We start from the raw sequence: 16,348 nt of genomic DNA on the forward strand, positions 1-16,348 counted from the left end.
GAAGGAGGCAAAGAGAGGCCACGCCCTGAACTCTTTATAAAGGGAATGTTTGGGGGAGGGCTGGTTTGCTGAAAGCAACCGCTCCGATAGTGTTTCAAAGGTCCGGTATCTTGTTTCATGTTTTGTTTGTGTAATAAATTTGGCAGACGTATTCCAGCCTTTTGCCGTCTGTAAAGGGGTTGCCTTTTCTGCAAGGCCGGTAGCAGGCTGGTACAGAACACTTAACTTGCTGATCTTATTTTCTAGTCTAACCTTCCATTTTTGTGGTGCACTGTTTGTTTGTTTTTCTTTGTTGATTTTGCATCCCAGGTATTCAGTTAAAACTGCAGCTGTGCTGTACATTAGTTGGTTTGTTTCTTGCAGTGAATTGGTGCTTATACTTGATATTGCAGTATTTGCATCTTTTAATGCTTGTGCTAGCTGTTTCTTTGGAACAAGCTTCAATACAGGCAGCCTTATTCTGTTGTTTTTGTGCTGTTCTAGATGCTCAGTTATTCTTTGTTTCAATTCTTTTATTTCTTTAATTAGAGGACTTTGTTCTTCCTGAGGAAAAGGTGCCTGGTTTCCAAAAGAGAACAGTTGTATATCTATGCTGGATTCCTTCATTGACAACTCCCCCTGGCTTGCCTCTACATTCTGAATTACTTCTGACAAGGCTTTGGTTTCTTTGCTCTTGGTAAACCTTTGCAGTTCGTCCAATTCTGTTTCTGTGAATACTTTATTTCATATTATAAATCAGCATTGATCTGCTAGTCTCTGTTCTGTTATTTCTGATTCTGGATTTTGTTCTTTCCAGAACTGGTGCATTCGTTTTAGATATCCTCTTCTTGTTGGACTTGATCTGTAATAACAGATCATTATTTCTTTGTTTTCAATCACTGTATTTGCGATGGGTAAACACCTTTTCTTCCAGTACTTCTGCAGCTGCTAGCCCTGGTTGCTCAGCCAAGAGTCCTGAGTCCTGTAACCCATTTTTCACCAGATATCCAGGAACTCCAACATCTAGCGCGGACCTTGTTAACCCGGGCAACATCCAAGCCAGTGTGGCATTCTGAAATTTACGTCTCACCATATTTTTTATGGGAAAGACACTCTTTGTCTGACTCCTCTGATGAGACCTGTCCAGTATGGTTGAACCTCTGGCATAGCTCTCATCTTCCTCAGAGCACACAAGCCCCACAACCACATCAAGGTAGTGCCTCACTAGGGGTTCTTCTTCTTGTTGTTATTATTATACTTTAGTCTTTAAAATCTTCTGAATCAGAGTATGTATTTGTATCCATTTTTTTAGTTTTTTCACACTTTCACCAAACATGATAGAATGTTTCCTTATGTTGTTCACATTTCCAACAATGATTCAAAGTACTTTTATACATTCTAGACATTTTTTCTGGTGACAGATACAAACAACAGATCATTTTGTAAAAATTCTCCTTAAGATTCGTTTCAACCACATATTTTCCCTTTGATGCATTTGATGCATTTGTAAAATGTAACCATTTTTTGGTTCAATTTATCATACTTTCACTTGTTCTTCTGTCTCATATATAAGCAAAAATGTATACATTTTAGTAATAACATGTTCATCATTGGTACATACAGTAATGCTTTTTCCAAATCAGTCTTACATTGTTGAAAACCACAGAATATTTTATCCACTTCTAAACCTTTCTGATAATTGTATGTAAGAAAACCATTGACAAGTATATCCTTCTGTTGTCAAGTCTTCTCTTGAGAAAATTCTAGTATATCATGGTACGTTAACCATTCATGTTTACTTATTTCTCATCTATAAACGACTCCTTATTCAGAAAGCCACAAATGTGTTTTCGGGCACAGCCTAAATTTATATTTATTCCACACTCTAAGAATAGCCCATCTAACATAATGATTTTTAAAATCTACATAACCTTAAGTTTGTCATACCATAAATACCCATGCCACCCAAATCTCAGATGATGTCCTTCTAACTCCAATAGCCTTCTATTTCTTAACAACATCCACTCCTTCACCCATGCTGGACAGTAGGTGGCAAAATAAAATTTCAAATCTGGTAGACCCAATCTTCCTCTTTCCTTTCCATCTTGTAGTACCTTATATTTAATTTGTGGTTTTCCCCCCGCCATACAAATTCCAAGGGGCCTTACTTCTGAGTTCCTTCCACTGAGAAAATTCACATTTAGTCCTATTCTTTGCTTTCTGTTATTAATGAATTAGCGGAAAGGTTAGGTCCTCTTATCTCATGGTCACTAACTTTATTGAAGAATATTTGATGAGGAACTTTGTCAGAGGCTCAAGTTACATATTTTTGCCAGGAAACAAGCAAATATAAGGGGAATTCGGAAATAAACTTCCATTTGGTTATCAATGACAGACACTGGCAGATATAGAACTTTTATTATACACATTAGAAAACTACAACATTACATTACTTTTCAACATAATCGTCATTAAAATTGAGGCACTTGTCATACAGTGAGGGGAAAAAGTATTTGATCCCCTGCTGATTTTGTATGTTTGCCCACTGAGAAAGAAATGATCAGTCTATAATTTTAATGGTAGGTTTATTTTAACAGTGAGAGACAGAATAACAACAACAACAAATCCAGAAAAAACATTTTAAACAAGTTATAAATTGATTTGCATTTTAATGAGTGAAATAAGTATTTGACCCCTTCGCAAAACATGACTTAGTACTTGGTGGCAAAACCCTTGTTGACAATCACAGAGGTCAGATGTTTCTTCTAGTTGGCCACCATGTTTGCACACATCTCAGGAGGAATTTTGTCCCAGTCCTCTTTCCAAATCCTCTCCAAGTCATTAAAGTTTTGAGGCTGATGTTTGGTTAGAACCTTCAGCTCCCTCCACAGATTTCCTATGGGATTAAGGTGGCTAGGCCACAACACAGCACTTTCACCCAGTTCTCCTCTGAATCATTCAGATGTTCATTGGCAAACTTCAGACGGGCCTGTACATGTGTTTTCTTGAGCAGGGGGACCTTGCAGGCACTGCAGGATTTCAGTCCTTCATGGCGTAGTGTGTTACCAATTGTTTTCTTGGTGACTATGGTCCCAGCTGCCTTGAGATCATTGACAAGATCCTCCCATGTAGTTCTGGGCTGATTCCTCATCATTCTCATGATCATTGAAACTCCACGAGGTAAGATCTTGCATGGAGCCCCAGACTGAGGGAGATTGACAGTTATTTTGTGTTTCTTCCATTTGCAAATAATCGCACCAACTGTTGTCACCTTCTCACCAAGCACCTTGGGGATAGTCTTGTAGCCCATTCCAGCCTTGTGTAGTTCTATAATCTTGTCCCTGACATCCTTGGACAGCTCTTTGGTCTTGGCCATGGTGGAGAGTTTGGAATCTGATTGATGATAGCATCTGTGGACAGGTGTCTTTCATATAGGTAACAAGCTGAGTTTAGGAGCACTCTCTCTCAGCTCGTTACCTGTATAAAAGACACCTGGGAGCCAGAACTCTTGCTGATTGATAGGGGATCAAATACTTATTTCACTCATTAAAATGCAAATCAATTTATAACTTTTTTGAAATGCATTTTTCTGGATTTTTTTCTTGTTATTCTGTCACTGTTAAACCTATAATTAAAATTATAGACTGATAATTTCTTTGTCAATGGGCAAACATACAAAATCAGTAGGGGATCAAATACTTTTTCCCTCACTGTAACGTCTTACAAGGTTTGAAATTCCTTAGTAGTAGTCACTTGCTGCCAAATCTGGGCTATTGGGGGGTGATCAAAAACATCCCAACAGAACTGCTTGAAAAATTCTTGGGTACATCTAGCGGTGTGCAGGCGAGCAATATCATGAACCAACACCATGCCCCAACAGTTGTAATGGATGGTTCATCTGAGTTTTCGTAACATTTCACAGTAGACTTGTGAATTGTTGGTCGAACCACGCTTCATGAACTTCACTAGCAGTACTCCTTTGGCATCTTCACATTTGGCTGGATTTTCTATGGCACCACTTCCAGTGTGGTGTTGGTTCACGATAATGCTCTCCCGCACACCACTAGACACACACAAGTAGTTTTGAAGCAGTTCTTTTGGGATGTTTTTGATTACCCCCACTATAGGCTAGATTTGGCGCCAAGCAACTACTACTAAGGAATTTCAAACCTTGTAAGACGTTATGACAAGTTCCTCAATTTGAATGGCTATTATGTTGAAAAGTAATGTAATGTAGTTTTCTAATGTGTATAATAAATGTTCTGTATCTGCAAGTGTCTGTCATTGATAACCAAATGGAGGTTTATTTCTGAATTGCCCTCGTACATATTTCAAAATTTTAGTGAATACCCTTAGGATCTCTTGATTGTTTGGTTGTTTATGAGGTTTACACGCCAGTTGATTCCCAAATAATTCTGGGCAGTTTGTATTAAGTAAAAACAATAATGAAAATAATGAAAAACAGCAAGAAAATCCTGTAATAATAATAATATAATCTGGATTATTATATTGTAGTCTTTCAAGATGTTTTAGAACATCTTCACTTCATGGCTACTTTTAGTTGTTTTGATTTGCTCTAATTGTTTTTATTCCCTCCATGAGAAAATCAGTATTATTCAGCTGTCAGTCCTTTATCTCCTACAGTGAAGATAAGAATTTCTAAATATAACTTTTAGATTTAATCTTCAAAACTATCTATGGTATATAAGTATGTTAGTTTAGATGGTGTATAGCAAATTTCTTCCCTGAAGGCAAAACATGAATGGTGTCATTTAGCTCTGATAAGGAAAATTGTGTATACCAGAGGTGTCAAACTCGCTACGTCACGTGACATATCACAACGTATCACGACTTTTTCTCCATTGCCGGAGCTGGGGTGAGCATGGTTTTGGCATGATGCATCCAGCCCATGGGCCGGCAGTTTGACACCCCTGATATATACTGATGTTAAGTCACCAGTTAAATTATTCTTTTTATACAAATATAAAGAGGAATGTTTAATTACTGAGTGCAATAAATGTCCTATTATCAATCTAAATTTGTTTGAAAATTTACCAGTTCATATAAGAATGTTAAAGCTAGAGATTAGTGAGCATTTTTCAGTAATACATAAGTACCGTTATGTCTATTTAATTTATTTAATTATTTTATTTCTAAAATAACTCAACAAGTGACTTTGGGTGGCATACATCATAAGACACAAAAACAATGAAAACAGTACAAAATAAATATATATGGCACCAAGTAAAACTGTTACTATGGATGTTAATACAGCTAGGAAACAGGGCTCTTAACATATTTGGGGCTCCAGGCCTGGGCACACAACCAAGTCTTAATGGCTTTACAAAAGGCCAACAAGGTCAGGGTCATCCTGATATCCGAAGGGAGAATATTCTAGAGCAGGGCTTTTCAACCAGTGGTACGTGTACCACCAGTGGTACGCTAGTCCCTGGCTGGTGGTACGCGAGCCCAGCCTAGCTAATTACAGTGGGGGAGGGAACGAGTCAAAACGGAGTCACACAGACCTGGAGATCAGCTGAAGCTGCAGAGCTTGCCAGAATCCCCAAGATCTGTGGCGACATGCTAATTGGAGCTTCCAGTGCACCCAGAAGAGAAGAGGAGGGTGGAGAGAAGAAAATATATAAAAGGGGCAGACTGGCCTGTTTTCAGAGGAACAGCGAGTGGAGCGGCGAGCGAGGAAGGGTGAGTGAACAAGTGGTGTGTTTTGTGGGGAAGGGCTAGCAAGCAAATGGCTCCTGCCCAGCTCGCTTGCGGAAAACATACTGCTTGCTCAGTGAAGCCCCAGGATCACTGCTGGGTAGCCCGCTGAACCTGGGGCTTCACTTAGCAAGCAGCCTATTTTCTGCAAGCAAGTGAGCCTGGCAGGAGCCCGGGATCAACATTTCTGAGCACGACTTCTGAGCGTGGCTCAGCTGATCCCGGGCTGCTGCCCAGCTCGCTTGCAGAAAATAGGCTGCTTGCTAAGTGAGCTGGGCAGCACTCAGAAACACTGCCCAGTCGCACTCAGAAACGCTGATCCTGGGCTGCTGCCCAGCTCGCTTGTGGAAAAGAGGCTGCTTGCTAAGCTGCTGCCCAGCTCACTTAGCAAGTAGCCTCTTTCTGCAAGTAAGTGAGCTGGGCAGTGCTCAGAAACACTGCCCAGTCGCGCTCAGAAATGCTGATCCCAGGCTGCTGCCCAGCTCACTTAGCAAGCAGCCTCTTTTCCACAAGCAAGTGAGCTGGCCAGGAGCCTGGGATCAGCTAAGCCGCATTCAGAAGTCGAGCTCAGAAACGCTGATCCCATTCCTCCCCACCCCAAAAAGCAGGGCTTTTACTCACTTTTCACGCTGCTGCGCTTTGCACGACTCACCCTTTCACAGCGCAAAAAGTGAGTAAAAGCCCTGCTTTTTGGGGTGGGGAGATAGGATTCCCAAGGAACGGCCCCCGAAGTCAGAGCGCAGCTCAATTGAAGCCCATTTTGCAAAGGGGAAAAGCGAGACCTGGAAACTTGCACTTTATCATTTTTTTTCTTTTTCTTTTTTGGTCACGTTTTTGACACCTTGCTGGGTGACTGGTGGTACTCGGATATTGCCTTATCCTAAAATTGGTACAATGGGTGAAAAGGTTGAAAAGCCCTGTTTTAGAGGGCAAGGGATGTGGCAGAGAAGGCAGGTCTCCTGCTTCCCACCAGCTGACATTCCTTGGCTAACGGCACCCACAGCATGCCCAACCTGCCTGTCCAAGTTGTTAAAGGAGGTGGTATATTCATAGTTTGAAAAATAATGCAGTGCATTTGATTGAGTTTTCTGTATGGATGACTACAATTACCTGTCAGACAGGTTGGAAACTTAAACATAATTTAATGAAATGCAATTAACTGAATGAAAAATGGATTTACATCTAGTAGTTCTGAGACATAAGGAATGTACTAAAAATAACTGAGAATTACAAATGTGAACAGAATTGTTCCATGAGTTCTGAGACAATTGTGAAAGACATAATCAGTCTTTCATAGTTTGGATGTCTGCAGTCTTTCTCTAACCCATCAGAAAAATATTAAGATCTCCAGTGATCCTTTTATAGGAACAATGTAGTACTGTAGTGTGTCAGAGTAGTTTTATTTCTATACAGTGTGAATTGAAATGAGTGAGAGTGGGAAGAGAATGGGATGACTCTGGAAAAGGGAAAAGAGGAAAGTACAGCTTTATCTGAAAACAAACAAACACATAAGCTGGATTTCAAAAGACATTGTAATTATGAAAATTGTATCCATATTCTGACATAAATTTGTGGTATAAAAATTAATACAGTCTATTTTATTAACGTATACAACATTTCTTTCAGTTTCTATTAACAATTATGGTTATTTTCAGATAATGAAAGAAATCCAAGAGCACAAAATTAAAATATATGAATTCCCAGAAACTGATGATGAAGAAGAAAATAAGCTGTTTAAAATGTTAAAGGTACAAAAATATTTAAGCAAAATATTACCGTTTCATGTCACAGAATTCTGTGCAAATGAGTTTTATTTTAATGCAGGGGTCCTCAACCCTGAGGCCATGGTCTGGAACCGGGGGCATGTGAATGAATGTGTGCAGTTCCATTTGCGCAAGCAGCTGGTGCACACACTCGTGGCAGGAAGCTCCATTTGCGTGAGTGGTGGATCCTTGCATGGGAAGCTCCATTTGTGTGAGCGGCAGGCGTGTGCACCCGCTGCTTGTGTGGAACCATCCCCTCTTCCCCCCCCTCGCTGGTCTGCAAAGTCGGAAAGATTGGAGACCCCTGTTTTAATGGACAGAGCCATCCACAAAAGAATGCCCATCAGAGATCTCTCTTATTGGGTTTAGTCAAATTATCAAGAAAGCCCTAGTATAGAGAAACTATTATACATTTACGCACACAACATAATCATACCAAATTATTAGGTTACATTTTAACTGATTATTTAATATCTCAAAAAAGCCACTGAAATAATTTTAGAGGTTAAAAGAAATGTGCATGTTTTATCTCTCTTTTAGTGGCTGTTTCGGGATATTTTCCCTTATTATTAGTAGTATTATGAGAAATACAATGCTATAAAAGAAAATAATGATGACATTTGGATGTAAGGTTGCATTTGGATGCTTTATTTTTTTTTTTGCTTTACCATAACTACCTATGTCATCAACACCTAGGCAATGGGTACTTAATCTTAACAATGGCTACTTGAAGCGGGGGGGATTTATATTTTCAAACATGGATATTTTGTAAAGATACTTCTGATTTTTTAACATTTAATGTTTTAAAATGAGAGGCTGTAGTACCCTCTTGTGGTAGATATACTGCAGTGTCATGTAGTGGGATGATAAATTCTCAAAAATCCCAAAGGTGCTTTTTCAAAAGACAACTGGACTTTCTTTGTATTTCCTTGAAGACGTTTCACTTCTCATCCAAGAAGCAGCACCTTTGAGAAATCCATGACCTGGATGATTGAGAATCTCCATAGACCAGACATGTCACGTGACATCGTGTGACATATCGGGACTTTTTCCCCATTGCCGACAATGGGGTGGGCACATTTCACCTTGATGCATCCGGCCTGTGGGCCGGCAGTTTGACATGCCTGCCATAGATAAACTTCCCAAAATGTTTTTTTATCCTTGCAATTTCCCATTCAGTGCACTCGTTTTTTTACTTGATACTAAATGGATGTATGTGTGTGTGTGATTTTTCCTGAAGTATACTGGTTGTAAAATTATTTCAATTCAATCATTATTCAATTATCCTATTCAGTTCTGAGGAATGTCAGTGGAAAATCATTGTGTGACAATTTAGGAAAGCCAAAAATTAAACAAAGAAAGTGAATGTTTAACCTTCAATCCCATCAGCTCATGACTAATTTTCAACAGAAAATTTACTTAGGCCTATTACCAGATGAGGTTCTGCTTTAGAGCTGTAGTTCCTCCTATATATGCTTTTTATTAAAATAAATAATAATCTCCTTTGGCAGTCATTTTATTGTGGTCTCAGAGCAGTACAAAAATGTTTTTCTTTATATTCAACCTGTCAATAAATTATTATAGGAAACATTATTCTGTTTTTTTGTAGGACCATTTACCTCTTGCGGTAGTAGGTAGCAATACTATTATTGAAGTCAATGGCAAGAGAGTTAGGGGAAGACAGTATCCTTGGGGTGTTGCAGAAGGTAAGTGAATAGAATGTGTAATATGCATCATTGGGCAATAAGTTATATGTTTATAGCAATATTATAGTTTCAGAGAAGGAAGAAAGAGGTAAAGGCTTCCCACTACATATCAGACCTGCCTCAGCTTGAATCTCTAAGTAAGAACAATCCTTAACTCCATTTATTGAGATAGGTATAGTTTACTAGAAGTCAAGTGAATTGCAGTAATGCATAGCCAGAACTGAAAAAGCATGCGCCTAAATCCCCAAGTCTAACTTTTCCCTCCCTTAGTTGCCTCCCATCTCTGGGCCTCCATGTCCAATCAAATTCAAACAAGATGTTTTTAGAACAGTCACTTCAGGCGTAGGTTTGGTATGCAGCTGCATTCCGTTCCCAGCTGGTTGTCCTTGAAGCCCATCTTGAAGAGGTACAGTGAAGTTTTGTTTCCCCTAAAAGCCCACCCTCCCATCCAGCCCCCCCCCCCGAGTTCATGGCAGCTGATGCTGAATGGTTGCAAAGTGCAAGCGTGAGGTGGCAGCTAAGACATGACAGTACATTATTTCCATTGTTAACCAAGGTGGTTGTTAAGTGAGTCATGGCTGATTTTACAACCTTTTTTCATGGTTGTTAAGTGATTCACTGCAGTTCTTAAGTGAATCACATCATTAAGCGAATATAGATTCCTCCATTGACTTTGCTGGTCAGAAGCCAGCTGGGAAGGTCACAAATGGCAGTTACATGGCCCTGGGATGCTGCAACCATCGTAAATACATGCTGGTTGGCAAGCGCCCAAATTTTGATCATGTGACCGTGGGGATGCTGCAAAAGTCATAAGTGTGAGGACTGGTTGTACGTCACTATTTTCAATGATGTTGTAACTTTCAACAGTCACTAAATGAATGTCGAGGACTACTGTTACCATGTTCTTACACTGCAATTAATTTTCTGATTAAATCATCAGATTAAAAAAATGTATAATTACCATTGTGGAAGCTTTATTTAGTGCTTTCCCTGTGACACCTTTCTACATGTTATTATTTTTTTTTTGGTACCTTTCTCTTAAGGGGGGTACATAACTAAGAGGGAATATCACCAAATAGCCCGAGCCTGCAAAGATGAAGTGAGGAAAGCTAAGGCTCAAAATGAACTAAGGCTTGCGACAAAAGTCAAAAATAACAAAAAAAGCTTCTTCCAACATGTAAAAAACAAGAAAAAATGTCAAGGAAATGATTGGTCCATTACTGGGAGAAAGTGGCAAGAAGGTGACAGGCAGCAGGGAGAAAGCAGAACTACAGTGGTTAGAATGCAGTACTGCAAGCTAACTCACTGCTCACTCCAGGAGTTCAACTCTGAGCGGCTCTGGGATGACTCAGTCTTCCATCCTTCTGAGGTCGGTAAAATGAGGACCCAGATTGTTGGGGGCAATATGCTGACTCTGTGAAACCACTTAGGGCTGTAAAGCACTGTGAAGCGGTTCTAAGTGCTATTGCTATTACTTAACTCATTTTTTGCATTTGTCTTTACACAAAGGGAAAAAACAGTCCAAGTTATCAAAAACAGTACCGTAAAAAACAGATTAGAAACACAAGTTTAAATAGGCAAGAAAATGGTGTGTGAGCACCTGTCCACCCTAGACGAGTTCAAATCACCAGGACCAGATGGATTACACCCCAAGGTTCTGAAGGAACTGGCAGACATGATCTCAGAACCACTGAACTATATCTTTGAAAGATCCTGGAGCACCGGGGAACTATCAGAGGACTGGAAAAGAGATGATGTAGTTCTAATCTTCAAAAAAGGGGAAAAATGGATTCAGGAAACTACAGACCTATCAGCCTGACCTCAATACCAGGGAAGATTCTGGAAAAGATAAGCAATGAATCAGTGAACACCTAAAGGCAAACAAAGTCATAACTAAAAGCCAACATGGGTTTGTCAAAAACAGATCATGCCAGACAAATCTTATGGCATTCTTTGACAAGGTGACAAAATTAGTGGACCAGACGAATGTTGTGGATATCATTTCCTTGGACTTCAGTAAGGCATTTGATAATGTAGACCACAACCTATTACTAGATAAGATAGAAAAATGTGGGTTAGACAGCATCACTACCAGATGGATTCATAACTGGCTGACATGTAGTCCTCAATGGAACTGCATCTACATGGAGGGAAGTGTGTAGTGGGGTGCCCCAGGGCTCTGTTCTGGGCCCAGTGTTCTTCAACATCTTCATTAACGATTTGGACGAGGGGATAGATGGGGAACTCATCAAATTTGCAGATGACACCAAGCTGGCAGGAATAGCTAACACTCCAGAAGATAGGCTTAAGGTTCAGAAGGATCTTGACAGACCTGAACACTGGGCGCTATGTAACAAAATGAGATTCAACGGTGAAAAAAACTAAGGTTCTACATTTAGGCAAGAAAAACCAAATGCACAGGTACAGTATAGGTGGTACCTTGCTCAATAGTAGTAACTGTGAGAGGGATCTGGGAGTCCTAGTGGACAATCACTTAAATATGAGCCAGCAGTGTGCTGCAGCTGCCAAAAAAGCCAACACAGTTCTAGGCTGCATTAACAGAGGGATAGAATCAAGATCACGTGAAGCATTAATACCACTTTACAATGCCTTGGTAAGGCCACACTTGGAATACTGCATCCAGTTTTGGTCACCACGATGTAAAAAAGATGTTGAGACTCTAGAAAGAGTACAGAGAAGAGCAACAAAGATGATTAGGGGACTGGAGGCTAAAACATATAAGGAATGGTTGCTGGAATTAGGTATGTGTAGTTTAATGAAGAGAAGGACGAGGGGTGACATGATAGCAGTGTTCCAATATCTCAGGGGCTGCCACAAAGAAGAGGGAGGCAAGCTATTCTCCAAAGCACCTGAGGGTAGGACAAGAAGCAATGGATGGAAACTAATCAGGGAGAGGAGCAACCTAGAACTAAGAAGAAATTTCCTGACAGTTAGAACAATTAATCAGTGGAACAACTTGCCTCCAGAAGTTATGAATGCTCCAACACTGGAAGTTTTTAAGAAGAGATTGGACAACTATTTATCTGAAATGGTATAGGGTTTCCTACCTAAGCAGGGGCCGGACTAGAACAGGGCTTTTCAACCACCAGTGGTACACGAACACCTGGCTGGTGGTACGCGAGCTCTAGCTAATTGTAGTGGGGGCTACAGCTGATACAGCCACCCAGAAGCACGGATCAGCTGTAGCCCGGCACTGATCCTGGAGCTTCATTCAGCAAGCAGCATGTTTTCCAGAAGCACAAGCAAGTGAGCTGGGCAGGATCCCAGGATCAGCGTCTGCAGCTACAGCTCAGCCGTGCTTCTGTGGAGCCGCCCAGAAGCGTGGGTCAGCTGTAGCTGCACACGCCGATCCTGGGCTCCTGCCCAGCTCGCTTGTGGAAAACATGCTGCTTGCAAGTTGCATTGTCCCAGGGAGATCACATGATCCCCTTTTCCAACCTTCTGAAAAGCGAAGTCAAGCCGGATTCAGTTAAACAACTCTGGGACTAACTTAACAACTGCAGGGATTCACCGAACAAATATGGCAAGAAAAATTCATAAAATGTGGCAAAATGGGGCTGTGAGCATGCGCAGAAGGCTCTCAGCGACGGCGGCATCTGTGTGAGGCTTGTGGTACCACCTCCGCCAGGCTCGCGGTGATGCTACCACCAGCACTAGGATCATGCCACGGCCCGCTGCAATGTCGCCAGGTGCATGGATCACACCGCTGCCCGCAGTGATACTGCCCCAGCACGAGGCTCACACCGCTGCCCCGGTGCGAGGATTGCTCCGCGGCCCACCTGCCACTCGTGGCACTGACACTGCCTGCACAAGGTTCACGGCAATACTGCTACCTGCATGATACTAGTGGCGCTGCCGCTGCCCGCACAACACTCGCAGCAATGGTGGCACAAGGGGTGAGTACACGCACACATCCGCACTTCTGGGTGACTGTATCAGCTGTAGCCTGGCGCTGATCCTGGGCTCACTTCCTTGCAGAAAACATGCTGCTTGCTAAGTGAAGCCCCAGCCTCCACTCGCTCTCACTTACTCCTCCGTCTCTTTCAAAGGAACCTCGCTTGGTCTCTCCCCCACTCACTCCGTTTCTTTCAAAGGCCTCTTGCTCGCTCGCTAACTTTCTTACTGCCCCATCACTTCCAAACGCCACTTAGTTGCTCGCTCAGTTACTGCCCCGTTGCTTCTAAACCACTTGCTTGCTTGCTCACTTACTGCCCCATTGCTTCCAAACGCTTCCAAATGCCACTTGCTCATTCACTCGCTCACTTACTGCCCTGTCGCTTCCAAATGCCATTTGCTCATTCACTCGCTCACTTACTGCCCCGTCAGTTCCAAACGCCACTTGCTTGCTTGCTCACTTACTGCCCTGTCGCTTTCAAACACCTCTTGCTCGCTCACGTACTGCCCTGTCGCTTCCAAATGCTTCGAAATACCATTTGCTTGTTCACTCACTCACATACTGCCCCATCACTTCCAAACTCCACTTGCTCGTTCACTTGTTCACTTACTGCCCCATCGCTTCCAAACACAGTAAGTGAGCGAGCAAGCAAGTGGCGTTTGGAAGTGTTTGGAAGCGATGGGGCAGTAAGTGAGGGAGTGAAAGAGCAAATGGCGTTTGGAAGCGACAGGGCAGTAAGTGAGGGAGTGAATGAGCAAACGGTGTTTGGAAGTGTTTGGAAGTGACGGGGTAGTAGGTGAGGGAGTGAATGAGCAAATGGCTTTTGGAAGCATTTGGAAGCGACGGGGCAGTAAGTGAGGGAGTGAATGAGCAAATGGCGTTTGGAAGCGTTTGGAAGCAACGGGGCAGTAAGTGAGTGAGTGAGCGAGCAAGAGGCCTTTGAAAGAGACGGAGTGAGTGGGGGAGAGACCAAGCGAGGTGCCTTTGAAAGAGACAGAGGAGTGAGTGAGAGCGAGTGGAGGCTTTTGTGAGCAAAGTGTGAGTGAGTGAAGGGGGGCTTTTGCGAGCGAAGGGTGAGAGAAAAAGGGAAAAGTGAGGAGGAGAAGGGAAAAAGAAAAGGCACTGACTTCTGACTTCCTCTGTTGCAGGAGTAGAAGGAAGCATTAACATTGAACCTCAACTTTTTACTTTTCTATAATATTATAAACTAGCCATTTCTATAACAACAAATGAATCTAACCAATGAAACCCATAATACCCACCCCCTTTTTTTAGTCAAGTTTTTGACACCTTGTTAAGTACTGGTGGTACTTGAATATTGTCATGTCCTAAAAGTGGTACAATTTCTGAAAAGGTTGAAAAGCCCTGGACTAGAAGACCTACAAGGTCCCTTCCAAATCTGTCTATTCTATTCTGTTCTATTCTATATCAACCATTTTGTGTGCATGGCCAATGTTGTATACAGTATTGGACATAAACGTTTGCAAACAAAACTGAGAAATTATCTCAATAGAACTGACAGTAGCGACTCAAAATGCTGTATGTCTCATGATGGAAAAAAAAGGTTTCTTAGAGTGAAATGCAGTCTTATTCTCATTATTGTATGCTAAATTTTGAGTTCAGAATTGTAATGCAATTATTACTTTTGTTATAATGTAGGAAACATACACTGTGGGCACAATTATTAGGCAAGTTGTATTTTGGAGGATTATTTTTCTTATTGAACAACTGCAGTGCTCACAGTCAATCCAAAATACTAATAAACCTCAAACCTGAATATTTAAGAAAGTAAAAGTGAGGTTTGGTGTCAAGTCTCCGACGGATGAGCTTTTCAAGTGACTCTGAGGCATTGTTTACCTTAAAAGTCCTTTATTAGCCCTATACATCGGCATGAGCCTTGGTGGAGCAGTGGGCTAATGCCTCCTTAAGTAACACCAGCTGCATGCAATTAGTGCAGGTTCGCATCCCACCAGGCTCAAGGTTGACTCAGCCTTCCATCCTTCCGAGGTAGGTAAAATGAGGACCCAGATTGTTGGGGGCAATAAGCTGACTTTGTAATAATGCCGCTTGGTGTGTGTGTGAAAGCCCTAATAAGCAGGCATATACATAGAATGAAGGCTACTGCTAAGCTTGTAAGCCGCCCTGAGTCTTCGGAGAAGGGCGGGATATAAATGGAATTTTAAAAAAAAAGCTTGCTAGAGGAAGCTGGAATCTGATTCCCCTCCCCCTTGCAAAATATATTAAACACAATTCTCCACCTTTCTATTTCTGTCATGAATCACATTCTCCAATTAATTTGAAGAATCAGTTTCTCTTTTTAGACAACACGCCAAGTTCTTATCTTCTCTTATTTCAGACAGCCTTGAGGTACAATCTTCCTCCTCCCTCCTCCCGGCAATAATCTAATTCTAGCTCTTAAAGTAATACTCAAGTTTAACATATGAAATAGCTGCTTCTTCATCTCTTGTCAAGCAAGAACATCTGATGTTAGCAGCGTTGACATCTGGCTTTCTTAAGAGAATATATATCTGTGTACAATTTTGGGGTTAGGGTTAGGGTTTATCATGCAACTAAATGAAAAACAAAAGTTTTCCCATCTCACCCATTTATTTGCATCTGTTAAAGTGAGAATAATAACTCAAAATGTACAAGTAAATATTTCTGACATTTTTAAAAAAATCAGTGACTAATATAGCCACCCTTGTTTTCAATAACAGTTATAAGCCTTCCATTCATGGAGTCTGTCAGTTTCTTCATCTGTTGACGATCAACGTTTTGTGCAACAGCAACCACAGCCTCCCAGACACTGTTCAGAGACTTGTACTGTTTTCCTTCACAGTAAATCTCCCATTTAAGAAGGGCCCACAAGTTCTCAATACGGTTTAGGTCAGGTGAGGAAGGGGGCCATGCCATTATTCTTTCATCTTTAAGACCTTTACTGGCTAGCAACGCAGTGCAGTACTTCAATGTATGCAATGGAGCATTGTCCTGCATAAAAGTCATGGTCTTCTTGAAAGATGCAGACTTTTTCCTGTACCACTGCTTGAAGAAAGTGTCTTCTAAAAACTAGCAGTAAGTTTGGGAGTTGATTTTGAGTCCATCTTCAACCTGAAAAGGTCCAACTAGCTCATCTTTAATAATACCAGCCCATGGGACTTCCAGTTTGCCAACACAGCTGCTGCGGATGTTTGGGGGTGAGCTCCGTCTTCCACGTCCGATTTCACATCGCTGGGGGACCCTGGAAAGGGTCGAAAGTCACCCTGTAG

At 41.6% G+C, this 16,348-nt stretch overlaps 1 protein-coding gene across 2 annotated transcripts in view; it reads left to right on the forward strand.

Moving 5' to 3' along the window:
* LOC310648202 (septin-7-like) overlaps positions 1-16,348 on the forward strand; it is a 688,898-nt gene that overhangs the window by 608,519 nt on the left and 64,031 nt on the right. For both annotated transcript variants that reach the window (XM_083375952.1, XM_083375951.1), the window contains 2 exons: positions 7,353-7,445; positions 9,070-9,166. In XM_083375952.1, the coding sequence (XP_083232078.1) occupies positions 7,353-7,445; positions 9,070-9,166 (190 nt within the window). The remainder of the gene's footprint in view (positions 1-7,352; positions 7,446-9,069; positions 9,167-16,348) is intronic.

Source organism: Vipera ursinii (genome assembly GCF_947247035.1).
Source record: "Vipera ursinii genome assembly, chromosome: W".
In the NCBI taxonomy this organism is placed as follows: domain Eukaryota; kingdom Metazoa; phylum Chordata; class Lepidosauria; order Squamata; family Viperidae; genus Vipera; species Vipera ursinii.